The sequence below is a fragment of the Pseudomyrmex gracilis genome, unplaced genomic scaffold (genome assembly GCF_002006095.1).
Source record: "Pseudomyrmex gracilis isolate BER0280 unplaced genomic scaffold, ASM200609v1 scaffold_14, whole genome shotgun sequence".
Lineage (NCBI taxonomy): Eukaryota > Metazoa > Arthropoda > Insecta > Hymenoptera > Formicidae > Pseudomyrmex > Pseudomyrmex gracilis.
In genome coordinates this window covers 1140881-1154466 of record NW_018020598.1, presented here as the reverse complement: position 1 = coordinate 1154466, position 13586 = coordinate 1140881, and the positions used below count along the sequence as shown (strand labels likewise).

General features: G+C 33.2%; 4 protein-coding genes across 6 annotated transcripts; 2 read left to right on the top strand and 2 right to left on the bottom strand.

Annotated features, from left to right (window-relative positions):
- The first annotated feature begins 457 nt into the window (after positions 1-457).
- On the top strand, positions 458-6164 carry LOC109863933 (glycerol-3-phosphate dehydrogenase [NAD(+)], cytoplasmic-like). Its single transcript, XM_020444629.1, has 8 exons — positions 458-674; positions 1398-1575; positions 3418-3558; positions 3652-3793; positions 4166-4278; positions 4355-4585; positions 4661-4860; positions 5756-6164. The coding sequence occupies exons 1-8, from the start codon at positions 640-642 to the stop codon at positions 5805-5807; spliced, it is 1092 nt and encodes a 363-aa protein (XP_020300218.1). The 5' UTR covers positions 458-639; the 3' UTR covers positions 5808-6164.
- A 265-nt stretch (positions 6165-6429) lies between these two features.
- Positions 6430-12262, top strand: LOC109863934 (glycerol-3-phosphate dehydrogenase [NAD(+)], cytoplasmic-like). 3 transcript variants are annotated; one of them, XM_020444631.1, is made up of 8 exons: positions 6454-6647; positions 7330-7510; positions 10665-10805; positions 10899-11040; positions 11120-11232; positions 11308-11538; positions 11614-11813; positions 12131-12262. In XM_020444631.1, exons 1-8 carry the CDS (start codon positions 6601-6603, stop codon positions 12159-12161), a joined length of 1086 nt encoding a protein of 361 aa, XP_020300220.1. In that variant the 5' UTR covers positions 6454-6600; the 3' UTR covers positions 12162-12262. The 3 variants fall into 3 exon arrangements, with proteins under 3 accessions (XP_020300219.1, XP_020300221.1, XP_020300220.1); XM_020444632.1 differs by lacking the exon at positions 12131-12262 and having other exon boundaries at positions 6443-6647; positions 11624-11734; XM_020444630.1 differs by lacking the exon at positions 12131-12262 and having other exon boundaries at positions 6430-6647; positions 11120-11538; positions 11614-11817.
- On the bottom strand, positions 7650-10407 carry LOC109863935 (peroxiredoxin-6-like). The gene is made up of 5 exons (XM_020444633.1): positions 10195-10407; positions 8486-8642; positions 8209-8426; positions 8053-8128; positions 7650-7960 (listed from the first exon to the last, which is right to left on the bottom strand). Exons 1-5 carry the CDS (start codon positions 10275-10277, stop codon positions 7832-7834), a joined length of 663 nt encoding a protein of 220 aa, XP_020300222.1. The 5' UTR covers positions 10278-10407; the 3' UTR covers positions 7650-7831.
- An 81-nt stretch (positions 12263-12343) lies between the features above and the next one.
- Positions 12344-13509, bottom strand: LOC109863936 (complex III assembly factor LYRM7). The gene is made up of 5 exons (XM_020444635.1): positions 13267-13509; positions 13046-13118; positions 12883-12953; positions 12686-12767; positions 12344-12607 (listed from the first exon to the last, which is right to left on the bottom strand). Exons 1-5 carry the CDS (start codon positions 13288-13290, stop codon positions 12498-12500), a joined length of 360 nt encoding a protein of 119 aa, XP_020300224.1. The 5' UTR covers positions 13291-13509; the 3' UTR covers positions 12344-12497.
- Positions 13510-13586: the final 77 nt, after the last annotated feature.

Genomic DNA, 13586 nt, shown 5'->3' with positions numbered 1-13586 from the left:
TTTTTTTTTGTTAGCACAAGATGTAGCCTTTTAATCCACCCAGTCTATTTTTCAATATTAAATAAAATTAAACAGCCAATTCATAAGAGTTTGATAAAAATTATCAAAAAATTCTTATTTTGTCGATCTCTCGAAATTAATTCGGAATAGAAATGTTTAAATATCAATCTGTTTAAATGTGTTGGAAGTTTAATTAAAAGTGTTACATAATAGTTTTTTTTTTGTATTCTTTCAATCCTTTCCTTAGATTCTTAGATAAAATACTGAAACACTTGTCATTCTCTTCCTCAATATTGTAATAAAGCATAAATTTTCTTCAAGGTAATTTCCATGTTTCATTGTTCTGAAGAGTAATTCATACCTACTGTTCATCAGCACTATCATTACATTTAGTTGCTTCCAGCTTGGACTCTTCTGGTGGCCCTCCCACCCGACATGATGAGATACATTCTTATCAAGCCGGACTTGGATTGGAGTCGAATACGCACGCGTCGCTCGATCTCAGCTAGTTCTTCGCCGCCTTCGGTCCTCTTTTCCAGCAGTCGCTTATCGACACCCAGGCAGAAGAGTTCTCGCGTCGTTTCCTCGGTTAGTTTTCTTCTCTCTTTATTCGCGTCGAACAGTGTCCTTGAACGCGCCATGGCATCCGTTTGTATCATCGGCTCCGGCAATTGGTGAGTTCGAAAAAGAAACGAATGAATCCGCGTGAAAGTGAAACGACGGTAAAGATATTCTCGAGATTGTCCAAAGCGAGTATATCGACGAGTATGGTGATCGATTTGCACGTGCCTGGCATCGCGCACATGCAGATATTCGCGCATATTTGTTTACCATGCGCGTGCTCGAGTTTATTGTGCGACCGATCACAGTTTAGTCAAGTATTTTTGAACAATATATAAAATTATTTGCACGTACGTGATCGCTTCTGTTCATTTAAATCAAATTTTTTTTTATGATCTGACAATGTAATCATTAATAATTGATTTGCAAGGCATGAAATGCGATTCTTATCGTCACTCGTGCGAGTGTCTTTTAAAATTATGTATTATATGTCGTAACACATATTGCATAATTATTATAATATAATATTAGAAAAACATCATAAATATAATATTAAAAAAACATTTTAAATATAATTTATATTTTATTAAATATATACATTAAGTTATACATGTTATGAAAGTTTAAGAAAATAATTAAAAATTATTTTGTTAAATTAGATTTTTAACTGAAAACTACGTTTCTAAATCAAAACTCGACATTTGTGTGTTTGTTTTACAATAAAAAATATTTTACAATTAATATATTTTACAAGTTGTAAGATATTTTCATATGTTAGTTGTAAAATATTTTGCAACTAATATATATTTTATATATCTTGATGTGCATTTTTACAGGGGTTCGGCTATCGCAAAGATAGTCGGTAAAAATGCCAAGACGCAGAGTAGCTTTGACGATCGCGTTACTATGTATGTTTATGAAGAGATTATCAATGGGAGAAAGCTGACTGAGATTATTAACGAGACCCATGAAAATGTCAAATATCTACCGGGGCATAAACTTCCTGAGAATGTGGTGAGTTAACACAGACGTAACTTCCATTAGACGTCTTAATGGAACATCTAATGGAGTGTATAGAATATTGTTCTGTGTGTGGGCACTTTATCAGTTAATTATGTGTGCGAAAGAGTTTTTCATCTTAGCTTTATATGAGCTATTTTTTTAATACTTTATTAATAGTACTTTTTGTTCGCGCCGCGCGCGAACAAAAGTAAATAAAAGTAAAGAATAATAAAAGTAAAGAAAATTATTTTTTAAATTTACATTTGTTTTTTTATTTAAATAAGTATTTCATATTGTATTCGTAATTTTTGATCAGTTTCAAGTTTTTTACATCGTGCATCCACAGAAATTTAAATTACTCGACTGTTGATCCACGAACTTGCAACGTTGTGATGTCACGACTTTTGTATGTTTTCCTGAAGTCTGACATATATAAAGTTTTTTTAGTTTATCGTTAAGAGTAGTTCTTTTTTTTCTTAACATTAGATTTGTTTTACCACATTGCCACACCTCGAAAAAAAGCGATAAGAAGGGAAGATAAGCGGCTGATCTCTGTATTCAGCAACGTCGCTCGGAACGTCAGCTCCGTTTTTTTTTTTTTTTTGTTTTCAATTACGCTCGTTGCGATATGAATTGGCGATCTCGAACTTTAGTCACCGAACCCTGACCGCGATCAAGGTAGCTGTATTGATTCACACCGCGCGGTGTTTCCGCATCTCGTTCTATTATTCGCGTTTCGTTATCATTCGTGCGTTCTCTCACTTCTTCTGAAATTGTTTATTTTAAAACTCGCACAATCCGTACCATTCAATATGAATTTGATAAAAATGAGCTATTAAGATATACCTTTGCGAGGATTATTTTGTCACGAGGATTGGCTGCAAAGCTGGCTAAGAATAATACGTCTTTATGAAATATATATTTATTCTGTGGGCGAGTACCTGACGTGAGATGCTATTAACGCGTTGTACATCATTCAAAGCATGTATTAAAAAAAGCAATAAAGTAGAGAATCGAATCAACTTAATAACGTCAAAAGGGCGATTGAAAACAAAGATAGAATAAACAATGTAAATTTGAAAATTAAGAATGTCTGAAAGATTATATACAGACGAAAGAGAAACTGTTTTTGCTTTAAAAAATATCTATTAGTTCAACTGGTCATGTGTAAATCTCGCTAATAGTTTACATACGAAACCGGTTTTGTCAACTATGCGCACTTTCGTATATATGACCTACGGTTTTTGAAAATATTTCTTAGTACAAAGGTACAAAGTTCAAAAAAAAGACTAACACGTACAAATTTATAATTAAAGAAACGTCTAAAATCCAAAAGTCGTCTCGGGAATATAAAGTTTTAGAATTTACACATAGTTGCACCTAGAATGCTTTTTTCATCTAGATAGAGTGTCGTTGAGATATCGTTTATGCGCGTGTATGATTGTAGCTTGACTTCTGTAAACTCACATGTACGTGAAAATTACTCGCTGCATTTTCATATAATTTTTCTAGACCGAACGACTTTAACAATAAAGAAGTTACGTCAAGGTTACGTTAGTCTGCGCTCACATGATGATATAATTGTCCTTACTTATCATTGAATGTTCCATTTTAAAACAAAAAACCGATAATCGCGGAAATAGAATTCTCATACCGTGTCGCAAAAGAAAAAACCATTCCTATACAATCGCAGGTTTTACCGGTATAAATAATTCCTTTTGTATCTTTTTCTTTAATTTTAAAAACGCTTTCCAACAAAGAAATAAATTTGTTCAATTTACTCAGAGTGTTTTCTGTCTTGTTTTATTTTTCATTATGATTCAGAGAGTGTGCATTTGTTTTATTTCGAAATAGATTGCTGTTCCCGATGTGGTGGACGCTGCAAAAGACGCGGACATACTCATTTTTGTGGTACCGCATCAATTCATCCGAAGGATATGCAGCACATTGCAGGGGAAGATCAAGCCCACGGCCGTAGGATTGTCATTAATCAAAGTACGCTTCAATTTTTTTTTTTTTTACATCGACACAGGCACGATTTTGTAAATAAAATTATTTATTCGATGACTGTTTAAATATTCTCCGCAGGGTTTCGACAAGAAAGAAGGTGGCGGTATCGAACTTATTTCCCATATAATATCCGAACAATTGCAAATTCCGGTATCCGTCTTGATGGGTGCAAATTTGGCTTCCGAGGTAGCCGACGAGATGTTCTGCGAAACTACAATTGGTAAGAATTAAAATCGGTTTTTTGAATTCTTATTTGATTTATTACTTTTGTTGCAATAATTTAATCGTTGCTTGTCAATAGTGCAAAAGAGTAGTGCGCAACAGCGACAGTAACAAATTTGCAATTCACGTTGTGTAAAAATGCACGATAACATATTTTGTTGATACTAGCACTTCTACGTTCTTGTACAATATATGTATTGTACAATATATGTACAGATTCGATTCGCATATTATGTAATTTGATATGTATTTTTTTTATACTTATGTAATTTGCATTTTGTTTTGCATTTCGCATTGACATTAATAGTTGCCAGTGACAGATAATAGACGATAAGATAAATTGATACGGTTTTTAATCTGAAATTTGTAGGATGTAAAGATAAAGCGATGGCGCCATTACTTCGTGACTTGATTCAAACGTTGTACTTCAGAGTTGTGGTTGTGGAGGATGTGGACTCCGTGGAGTGTTGCGGAGCGTTAAAGGTGACGATTGTTTTTTATCTCATATTGATTCGAAGTAACGATATCTTAACGATATCTGTATTAATGATTTATACAGAACATAGTTGCTTGTGGTGCTGGTTTCGTCGACGGACTGAATCTGGGAGATAACACAAAGGCTGCGGTGATCAGGCTAGGACTGATGGAGATGATAAAGTTTGTCGACGTGTTCTTCCCGGGCGGAAAATTAACGACCTTCTTCGAGAGCTGCGGCGTGGCCGATCTGATCACGACGTGCTACGGTGGACGCAACAGAAAAGTGTCGGAAGCCTTTGTCAAGACTGGCAAGGTCAGTGACACACACAAGATGTCTCGAATTAAATACACTTTACTTTTTGGTAACAAAGCAATAATTGATTTACAGTCGATCGAGACGTTAGAAAAGGAAATGCTGAACGGCCAGAAACTGCAGGGCCCGTTCACCGCCGAAGAAGTCAGCTACATGCTGAAGGCGAAAGGCATGGAGAACAGATTTCCATTGTTCACAGCTATTCACCGAATTTGCGTTGGTGAGCTAAAACCGACGGATTTAATCGACTGTATACGCAGCCATCCGGAACACATGTAAGCTCATAAGTGTCATCATAAAGGTGGTTTATTATTATCAAATTAATTATCATAAAGACAATTATGACCCGCGCAGATTTATATCCCTTGTTACCGAGAATTTACAATAGTTTTAAAAATTTGACGTTTAAAAAATTCAATTTAATAAAATTACACATAATAAATATAAAGTCAAACTACGCAATTTTAAATATTATTTGCATTTGTTTCATAAAGATTCAAGAACTATAATAAATACTAGGTTTAAAATTGAAGAAATTAGAAAAAAACAATTTTGTATCGCGTTGAGCGCGATAAACAAATGAAAAAGAATCGTTATTCTTTACAATATATATGTATATATATATATATTTTATTGACACAGATTTTATTCCACGTTTTAATCGAGTAGATAAATAAGATTTATAGATCTTCCTGATCGGTGATCATTGTACGTGTTATCGACGAAGTAATTTCGGTTATGTGTAACCTGAAAAAGAAAACTTAAATATAATTACTTATTTGTTGGCAAAAAAACAAATTTAGCTTTTTTATTCATCGTTTTCCTGGAATATCAAGAACAAATCTCCTTTCGTTGATCTACAATTAAAATTAATTTTATCCTTTCCTAAAATTGAATTATGATTTTTAAAAAATTACTAAAATACAACTTGAACAACTTAAAGAATTTGCACTAAAAAAAAAAAACAAAAACAAAAACCAAAATGCGGGAAATAAATTCTATTATATCTAAAGTTTATATTTTGGTAGCATTCTGTATGATACTCATTTTTCTGGTTAGCTAATAAACGTTATTTTATCCAGACTGACAATTAATATATTGTCAATTAACATACTGACAATTAACATATGTCAGCCCGAAGGAGTTAATTCGCATTCGCTCCGTATTTAGGGACGAAGACCCTTTGAAGACATCATCGATAACGCCCAAATGCCGCCTTTGAAGATCGCTGATGATCGATCATCGAGAGAAGATTTTGTCGCCATTCAACACGAATAGATTACTCGAGAGCATGATAGTAATTAAGTGATTTCTACTCATATTAGTTATAAGTTTGTCTGGTTTTTTTGTTTATTTTTATGCAAGTGAAACATGTTCGAAATTTTGTTTCACAATATATTATTAAAGTTAAGTAAAAATACACAGAGTATGTTTGTGTTATTTATAGATATGTAATTGCAAAAAGTACTTAGTCAAATAATTAAGTAATTCTGTAAACATTCAAATAAGTTTGCGCGTAAATGCTCAAATTTTTTTTTTTTTTTAAATTTCGAAATATCTGAGTAATATTATATGAAACACAATACATAGACGTACTTAAATATTTGGAATTTACTTATATATCTGTGATAACTTTTAATAAACTCTTTTACACGTCTTGATTACATGTAGTGTAGATTAAAACTATTAATCAAAATTTTGCGGTCTCATTTAATTAATGCAAAAACAAATGGAAGACAAGGTCAAGTTTACATTCATGATCGTATCTCTTTATCACTGTTATCAACGCATTGCTAATTCCGTCGCGACGCTTTTTCGTTGTCAAGGTGTTCGTTCTTTCTTTGGCTTTAATCCAGAGCTTGCGCGTAAGCTGCTAGAAAATAATACACGATCGTTACTAAGGTCAGCAGGCTTCTAAGTCAGTCGGTCAGTCGGACCTCGCGATTGATCGACTGTCGATCGGAACTATCGGTCTCATTTGTCAAGAAAAATATATTCAAGAAGAAGAAACAAGAATGCCGGACGCAAAGAAGAGAGTCTGCATCGTCGGCAGCGGCAATTGGTAATTTTCTTTGTGTCGGAGAATAATTGATTAACAATTGTTTTGTGATCGTTTCTTACTGTTTTTTTTTCTTTTCTTACGGTTCGCTTAATAGAACATGTTTTGTAGAAATGTGAACGTTTATCTAATGTGAGATAAGAACTGTGTGTGTGTGTGTGTGTGTAACTTTTTCAGGTAAGTTTACATAATCATGTGGTTGGATGTTAAATAATCAGTGAAAAGTAGATTCTACAAAAGAGAGAAAAGACAATTGCAATAAGTGTGTTTTATCTGTCGTTTTTATAAGGTTGAACTACTTCTAAAATTAATAACGGTCATGCAATTTTATTTGATCTAGTTTGCATTGACAAGCATGCAATTGTGTACAGCGCTGTCTCTATTGTTCCAAAATTAACTTTTATTGCGTCCTCAGGTGATTTTGATGATACATAACACATGGCATGCGCAGAGAGAACTCCGCGATTATTCAATTAATAAAATTTGAAATTAAAAACCTTAACTTTTTATCATACTTAATACTTATTTGAAATCTTTATGGATTTGAATTCAATTTGTTTATTTATTAAGAAAAAAATTTTTATAAGTTTTTTATCTTAATGTATAATTTTTCAAAACATACTGTAATTTTTGCTGTATACAAAAGTAATAACTTTTTTTTAATATACGACAAATTGTGTTTTAGGGGTTCGGCAATTGCAAAGATCGTCGGTGCAAACGTCACGAAGTTTAACAATATATTTGAGACTCGGGTGACAATGTACGTGTACGAGGAAATCATTAACAATGAAAAACTGACTAATATAATCAATACCCTCCACGAGAATGTCAAATACCTGCCTGGACACAAACTTCCAGAAAATGTGGCAAGTATTATCTCGAATGCACATTAACCGATTGAATCTTTAGCGAAATTAGTCGGTAAATTAGCAGCTGAACAAAACAGGACACAATTAAAATAACAAGGAAACACTTTTTATTTAACATTTTTACTACAGTATATAATTGCTGAGTTATCTGCTTTTTATTTAAAAAAATCTTATCGATATAATTGTATTAGAAAAATTTAATGGATACAACTTCTTTTTGAGTTTACACATTGCGCTAATAAACAAAAGTTACTCAAAAGATCAGAAAATAAGCGTGAGTATTTGCAAAGTGTTTAAAAGTAGAGAGAAGATTCTGGTTCAATAGTTAGTGGTTGTGCGAACGTAAACTTTTCCGGAAGGCATGGATACGCGATCAACACCTCCTGGGAAGAGTTTCGGGAGATCCTCTTCTTTAACTGTCGGCAGGATCATTACTTTTTCACCAGGCTGTAATTAATATTATTGTGTCATTATATTTTGACATCATAAATCAGATATAAAAGGAGTTGAACGAAAAAAAGAAACAAAATGAGACTTACCACCCAGTTAGCGGGAGTTGCTATTTCTGGTATTCTGTCCACAAGCTGCAGCGAATCGATCACACGCAATATTTCGCTACAAAAATGCAATTAATGTTATTTAATAAAAAGCAAATTATTAGACGCAAAGTATTAGAAAAGCTGAGTGATTCTTACTCGACGTTGCGTCCGGTAGAAACCGGATATTGCATGGAAAGTCGCAAGCGATGATCCGGACTGATGATGTACAACGCGCGAACCGTCAGAGCGGTTTCTGGATCGTCTTTGCTCTGCTCGTCGATCATGTCCAGTTGCACGGCAAGCTTGCGGTCATGATCGGCGATTATGGGATACGGAAAAGATCCGGGAATATCTTGGCAGTACGACTTAATGTCCTGCACAATAAAAGAAAAATTAAAAATCAGAAAATAACTAATAATAAAAAATCACTTACATTGACCCAGTCTACGTGATCTTGTAGTTTGTCAACGGAATGAGCCAACAATTTGGTGTTGCGCTTTGTGAAGTGCGGCTGATGCACGGCAATGCGACCCAACTCGGTGGTGCACACGGGAGTGAAATCCGCAGGATGGGAAAATATAACTACCCATCTTCAAAAAAAAAAATAAAAATAATCGTTATATAACAAATCAAGAACATATAAAAACTGGTTTTAAAGCGCAGTATTTAAAAAATAAATAAAATATGTATGAAATATATAATAAAAATATAAGATATGAAATATATAATTCGCTAATATAATTATATAAAATATAATATGTATATTTAAAAAATACTAGATTAAGTAAATTTGATATAATATTATGTTATAATATTATTTTGGATATTATAATATCATTATCAAATATTTACACATACACAGCTTTTGTAAAAACAAAAAAAGAATTTTATTTTAATAATTTCAAGTGTGACGCGATAGAATGTATATCAGCACCAATGTAACCACTTGTTACGATACTTATTGAAGTTACAATGACATAATCGGTCGCGATTACCCTGACTTGAAAGAGCTCGACTTTCAAGTGCGAACACTTATTATAGACGGAGTCCTCGTTTTGGCTTTATACCAAGGGTAAACTTCGTTGTTGCAATATCTACTTATTTCAGCTCACGGCCACCCTTTGACTTTTCAATGTCAATCACCGAACCATCAGTTCGTTTTCAAACGTTGCTCTTGTCAGTAACAAAAAACCATTACATATATAAATTAAAAAAGTTTACATGTACTTCTTTAATTTTTACATATACACTTTTTGATGTGTTCAATCGTTTTTACTTAATTAATTTAAAATTAATACGTATGTAATTATCGTGTGTGCGTATGCTACGAAATTGCGTGGACACACAGCTTGTTATCTACAATAAACTTGTCACTCAGCGATGTTTGCTACGGATGAGAGGATCTATTTTTGGACATATGCACGTTGTTGTATCTTATTACAAGTGCAAATTGAATCAAATGTAAATTCAAGCTGTTTACGCGGCGAGCCGCGAACAAGATGTTTTTTTTTATTATTCTTTTCTGGACGTGATGATGCGGATAGAAAATTATTGCAAAACACAAAAGAGATAGATTTTGTTATGCAACTTGTTATGTACTTGTAGTCGGAAAAAAAAAACAGTTCTTCATACATGGATAAATTTGATTTCTAATTATAATTAATGTATAATTTTACTTTTTAATTTTAATTTTTTGTAATCATATATAAGAAATCGTCTCGATTTCGCGTACGATTATATACTTATTTATGTAACCAGCTATCGGAGTTGTGTGAAGGATTTTTTTCCGAGTAAACAAGATAAATTATATCTCTTTTTGATAATTTATCTTTTACGTTTATCTGTTATGTAATACATATTATAAATTTGGCGTGTTCATACATATAAATTTTGCTTTCTTGAACATGTTTAGTTCTATATTTATGGAATTATATGTTTCAATAAATTAAACTCTCTATACACAAAAATAAGCGCAACAAACTGATAAAAATAAACGCTTTTTTTTACGTAACATTGTTTTTAATGCGCATACATTAAATAATTGTTTCATTTAAAATGTTTCATTTAAAATTGTTTCATTAAAAAAATTAGATATGAAGTAAAATATCTTGATAATTTCGTATACAAATATAAACGACTTACGAGTTGCCTTGCCATTCGTAGAAATCTATAGGACCTTGCGTAGTTTCGGCCTTAAAATTCGGTATAATGCTGTTGAGCCTCATTGTTGCTCTTGGATTTCAACAACGATCGTGCGAACAAACAGACTATCTCTGTAGAATGCTCGAGGAGAACTAATGATCCGAGAAAGCAGATCGAGCAAATTACCTTGCTTGTCAGCTCGTCAGCGCGATTTATATATGCGGCGTCCTACATCGCTTTTACAGTGTGACGCAAATATCGTTAGATATCGTTGTATCGGTTTTTTTTACCGGACAAGTTATCAGACAGCAAGATAAATGATGTATGTGATATCAATAGTGATGAAACTGATTTCCACGATGGCAAAGCAAAAAATTGATTTTTATCAAAAATGTTTAAAAACATTTATTATTACATGTTGTGATGTGAAATAAAAGTGGAGTTTTTGTCATGTGTTTTATTTTTTCCAGGTTGCCGTGCCTGACGTCGTGGAGGCTGCCAAAGATGCCGACATTCTCATTTTCGTCTTGCCGCATCAGTTTATTCGCACGTTGTGCTCGGCATTGCTCGATAACATAAAACCAACTGCAGTCGGTCTTTCTCTCATAAAAGTATGTTTCACAAAACTGTTTTTCCTTTTATTTTGTGTTTACAATTAATATGATTCGTGGAATTCAATTAAAAATATATATTATATATCAAAGGGTTTCGGTCGGGGCGAAGGAAACAGCATTGAGTTAATCTCCAAGATCATCGAGAAAAATCTGAGAATACAATGTAACGTTCTAATGGGCGCCAATCTCGCTAATGAGGTTGCTGAAGAGAAATTCTGCGAAACCACAATTGGTAGTCTTTTATTCTTCTTCTCTCTCTTCTTTTCTCAGCGAAGCTGTGAGAATTGTTCAAATCAGAAATAAAATTGCAGGATGCAAGGACAAACGATTGGCGCCAGTGCTGAGGGATCTCATTCAGACTTCAAACTTTCGAGTTGTCGTCGTAGAAGATTGCGAGACCGTTGAAGTTTGTGGAGCGCTCAAGGTAAGTATAAATAAATCAACGACACTTGTGTACAAAAATGTGTCATATTTCGTAAACGAATGTTTTTGTTCACAGAATGTCGTAGCGTGCGCAGCCGGTTTCGTTGACGGACTTGGATTGGGCGACAACACGAAGGCGGCGGTGATCCGATTAGGATTGATGGAGATGGTCAAATTCGTCGATACCTTTTACAGCGGTTCTAAACTTTCCACATTCTTCGAGAGCTGTGGCGTGGCGGATCTGATCACCACTTGCTACGGAGGCAGAAATCGCAGAGTTTGCGAGCAATTTGTCAAAACTGGCAAGGTGACAAAAAAATATTGAAAATCGAAAAACTTAATAAGTGTATAAATTTGTCAATTAACAATAATAATATAACAGACCATTAAAGCGCTGGAGGACGAGCTGTTGAGCGGACAGAAGCTACAGGGACCAGCAACAGCGGATGAGGTCCATGACATGCTGAAAGCGCGTAACCTGACGGACAAGTTTCCTCTGTTCACTGCGGTGCATCGCATCTGCACAGATCAGTTGCGACCAGCGGATTTGATCGACCAGATACGCAGTCATCCCGAACATGTGTAAGACTTCTGTATTTTTGTCATTTTAGTTGTTTATAATGAAAGGTCACTTGCACATTTTGAATTTCCCTTCCTCAGGTTTGCTCCAAAAACTCTTTTTATGTACTGAATTCCTTCCTCGCCAGTAGAAAAAATTCCTCCACCTAATTTTCCTTCAATGAAATCTCTCGTTTCTCAATCCTTACTTCTTGTATACGTGAATAATTATACAAGATCTATATAATTAAGGTGAGACATATATAAATATCAAATATTAGAATATCAAAAGAGCTTTACATGTGTAACAAACATCTAAAAATAATTTGTGCATGTTTCAGGATGAAGTTAGAGCAGGAAAGTACAGCATAATCATCATGTAAGATATGTGAATTGAATTTTTAAATTGGAAAAATTCAATCCAAATATCTGAAACAATTTAGGCAAAAGAGCTTGTACATATTCTAAACATCCAATGTAATTTTAATGCTGTAAATAAAGGTTAACTTATTTATGGATTAAAATCAAATTGTTTTTTTTTTAATTAAACCCAATAAATTTGTGAGTTTTTATTTTTGCATGTTTAAATATAGAGCTACCTACAATAGTGTATATTTACAAATATTACAGTAAACTATTTAAATACATCAACATTTACAATTTATGTGACAAATTGTTTTCAATTAAATTTAATTTTATTCTTCAATATCATTGTTCGGTATCCTTACAACACCTCACTTGATTTTTATCTTTTTTGATATTTTTCTGATCTTTGCTTGGCACATTATCTACTAAGACATCTGAAGTAATGTTCAGTGCTGGAAAACAATCATTATTTGAATATTTAATCATATTATTCTATTTTAATATTTTTTATTTTGTAATTATATTATTACTTAATCTTCCAGGTGCTGTTTCAACAGCTTGGATAATAGTTGTTCTCATCTCTTGTTCAACTTCCTGTGCAAATTTATTCAACTAAAACAAATTCAACAATAACAATACACAGATTGTCATAGTCAATTTTTTTATAAATTTTAGTGTCTTAAGATTAACTGTTGTAGACCGTAGTTATAGACTTTATTTTATATACCTCTTCAATAGCAGCTTGATTTTTGACATTTTTGTACTTCCTATATTCTTCATTTATCTTACTTCTCACAACTAGAAAGCAACAAAAGACTATTATTTATTAAGACTGTTATAATGAATACTCTCTTACAACAAATACTTTTTGTTTTACTAAAGTGTATTACCTTGCAATGCATGTTCGTCGCCTTCAAATTTCTTTAATCTTGTTCTATGGAGTTTCTTAAACACTTGCAAGACCTAATAACATCATCATAAAAATAAATAAAATTTATTTTTGTATACACGCTGTTCACATTACTTATATTCTTTTTTATTGCTGATTAACACAAAAAAAAAACACAATACAACAAACGTTGCGCCGGTCTAAACGAAAGAAATTATTAACCTCTCGTCGAAGAAATTCGTTCATTTTAGCGAAATTCACGATTAATATGTCACAAAAATTATTTGTTCGTACTTATTGAAATGTGCGCTGCAAACAAAATTATTGCACAAGTGCGAGCGCACAAATCATCACAAAATCATTTTTAGCTCAACGATATACTCAAAGGAAAATATAATCAGAGAGAAGACTGAGAGCGGCCACGGCCATAAGAGAATGTGTAATCACTGTAATCGCTTTTCGCGGACATGGTTCTATTCCGTGCTATATTTGTAGATATGGTTCTTATCCGTGCTAACACCGACGTGGTGAGGATACAAGCG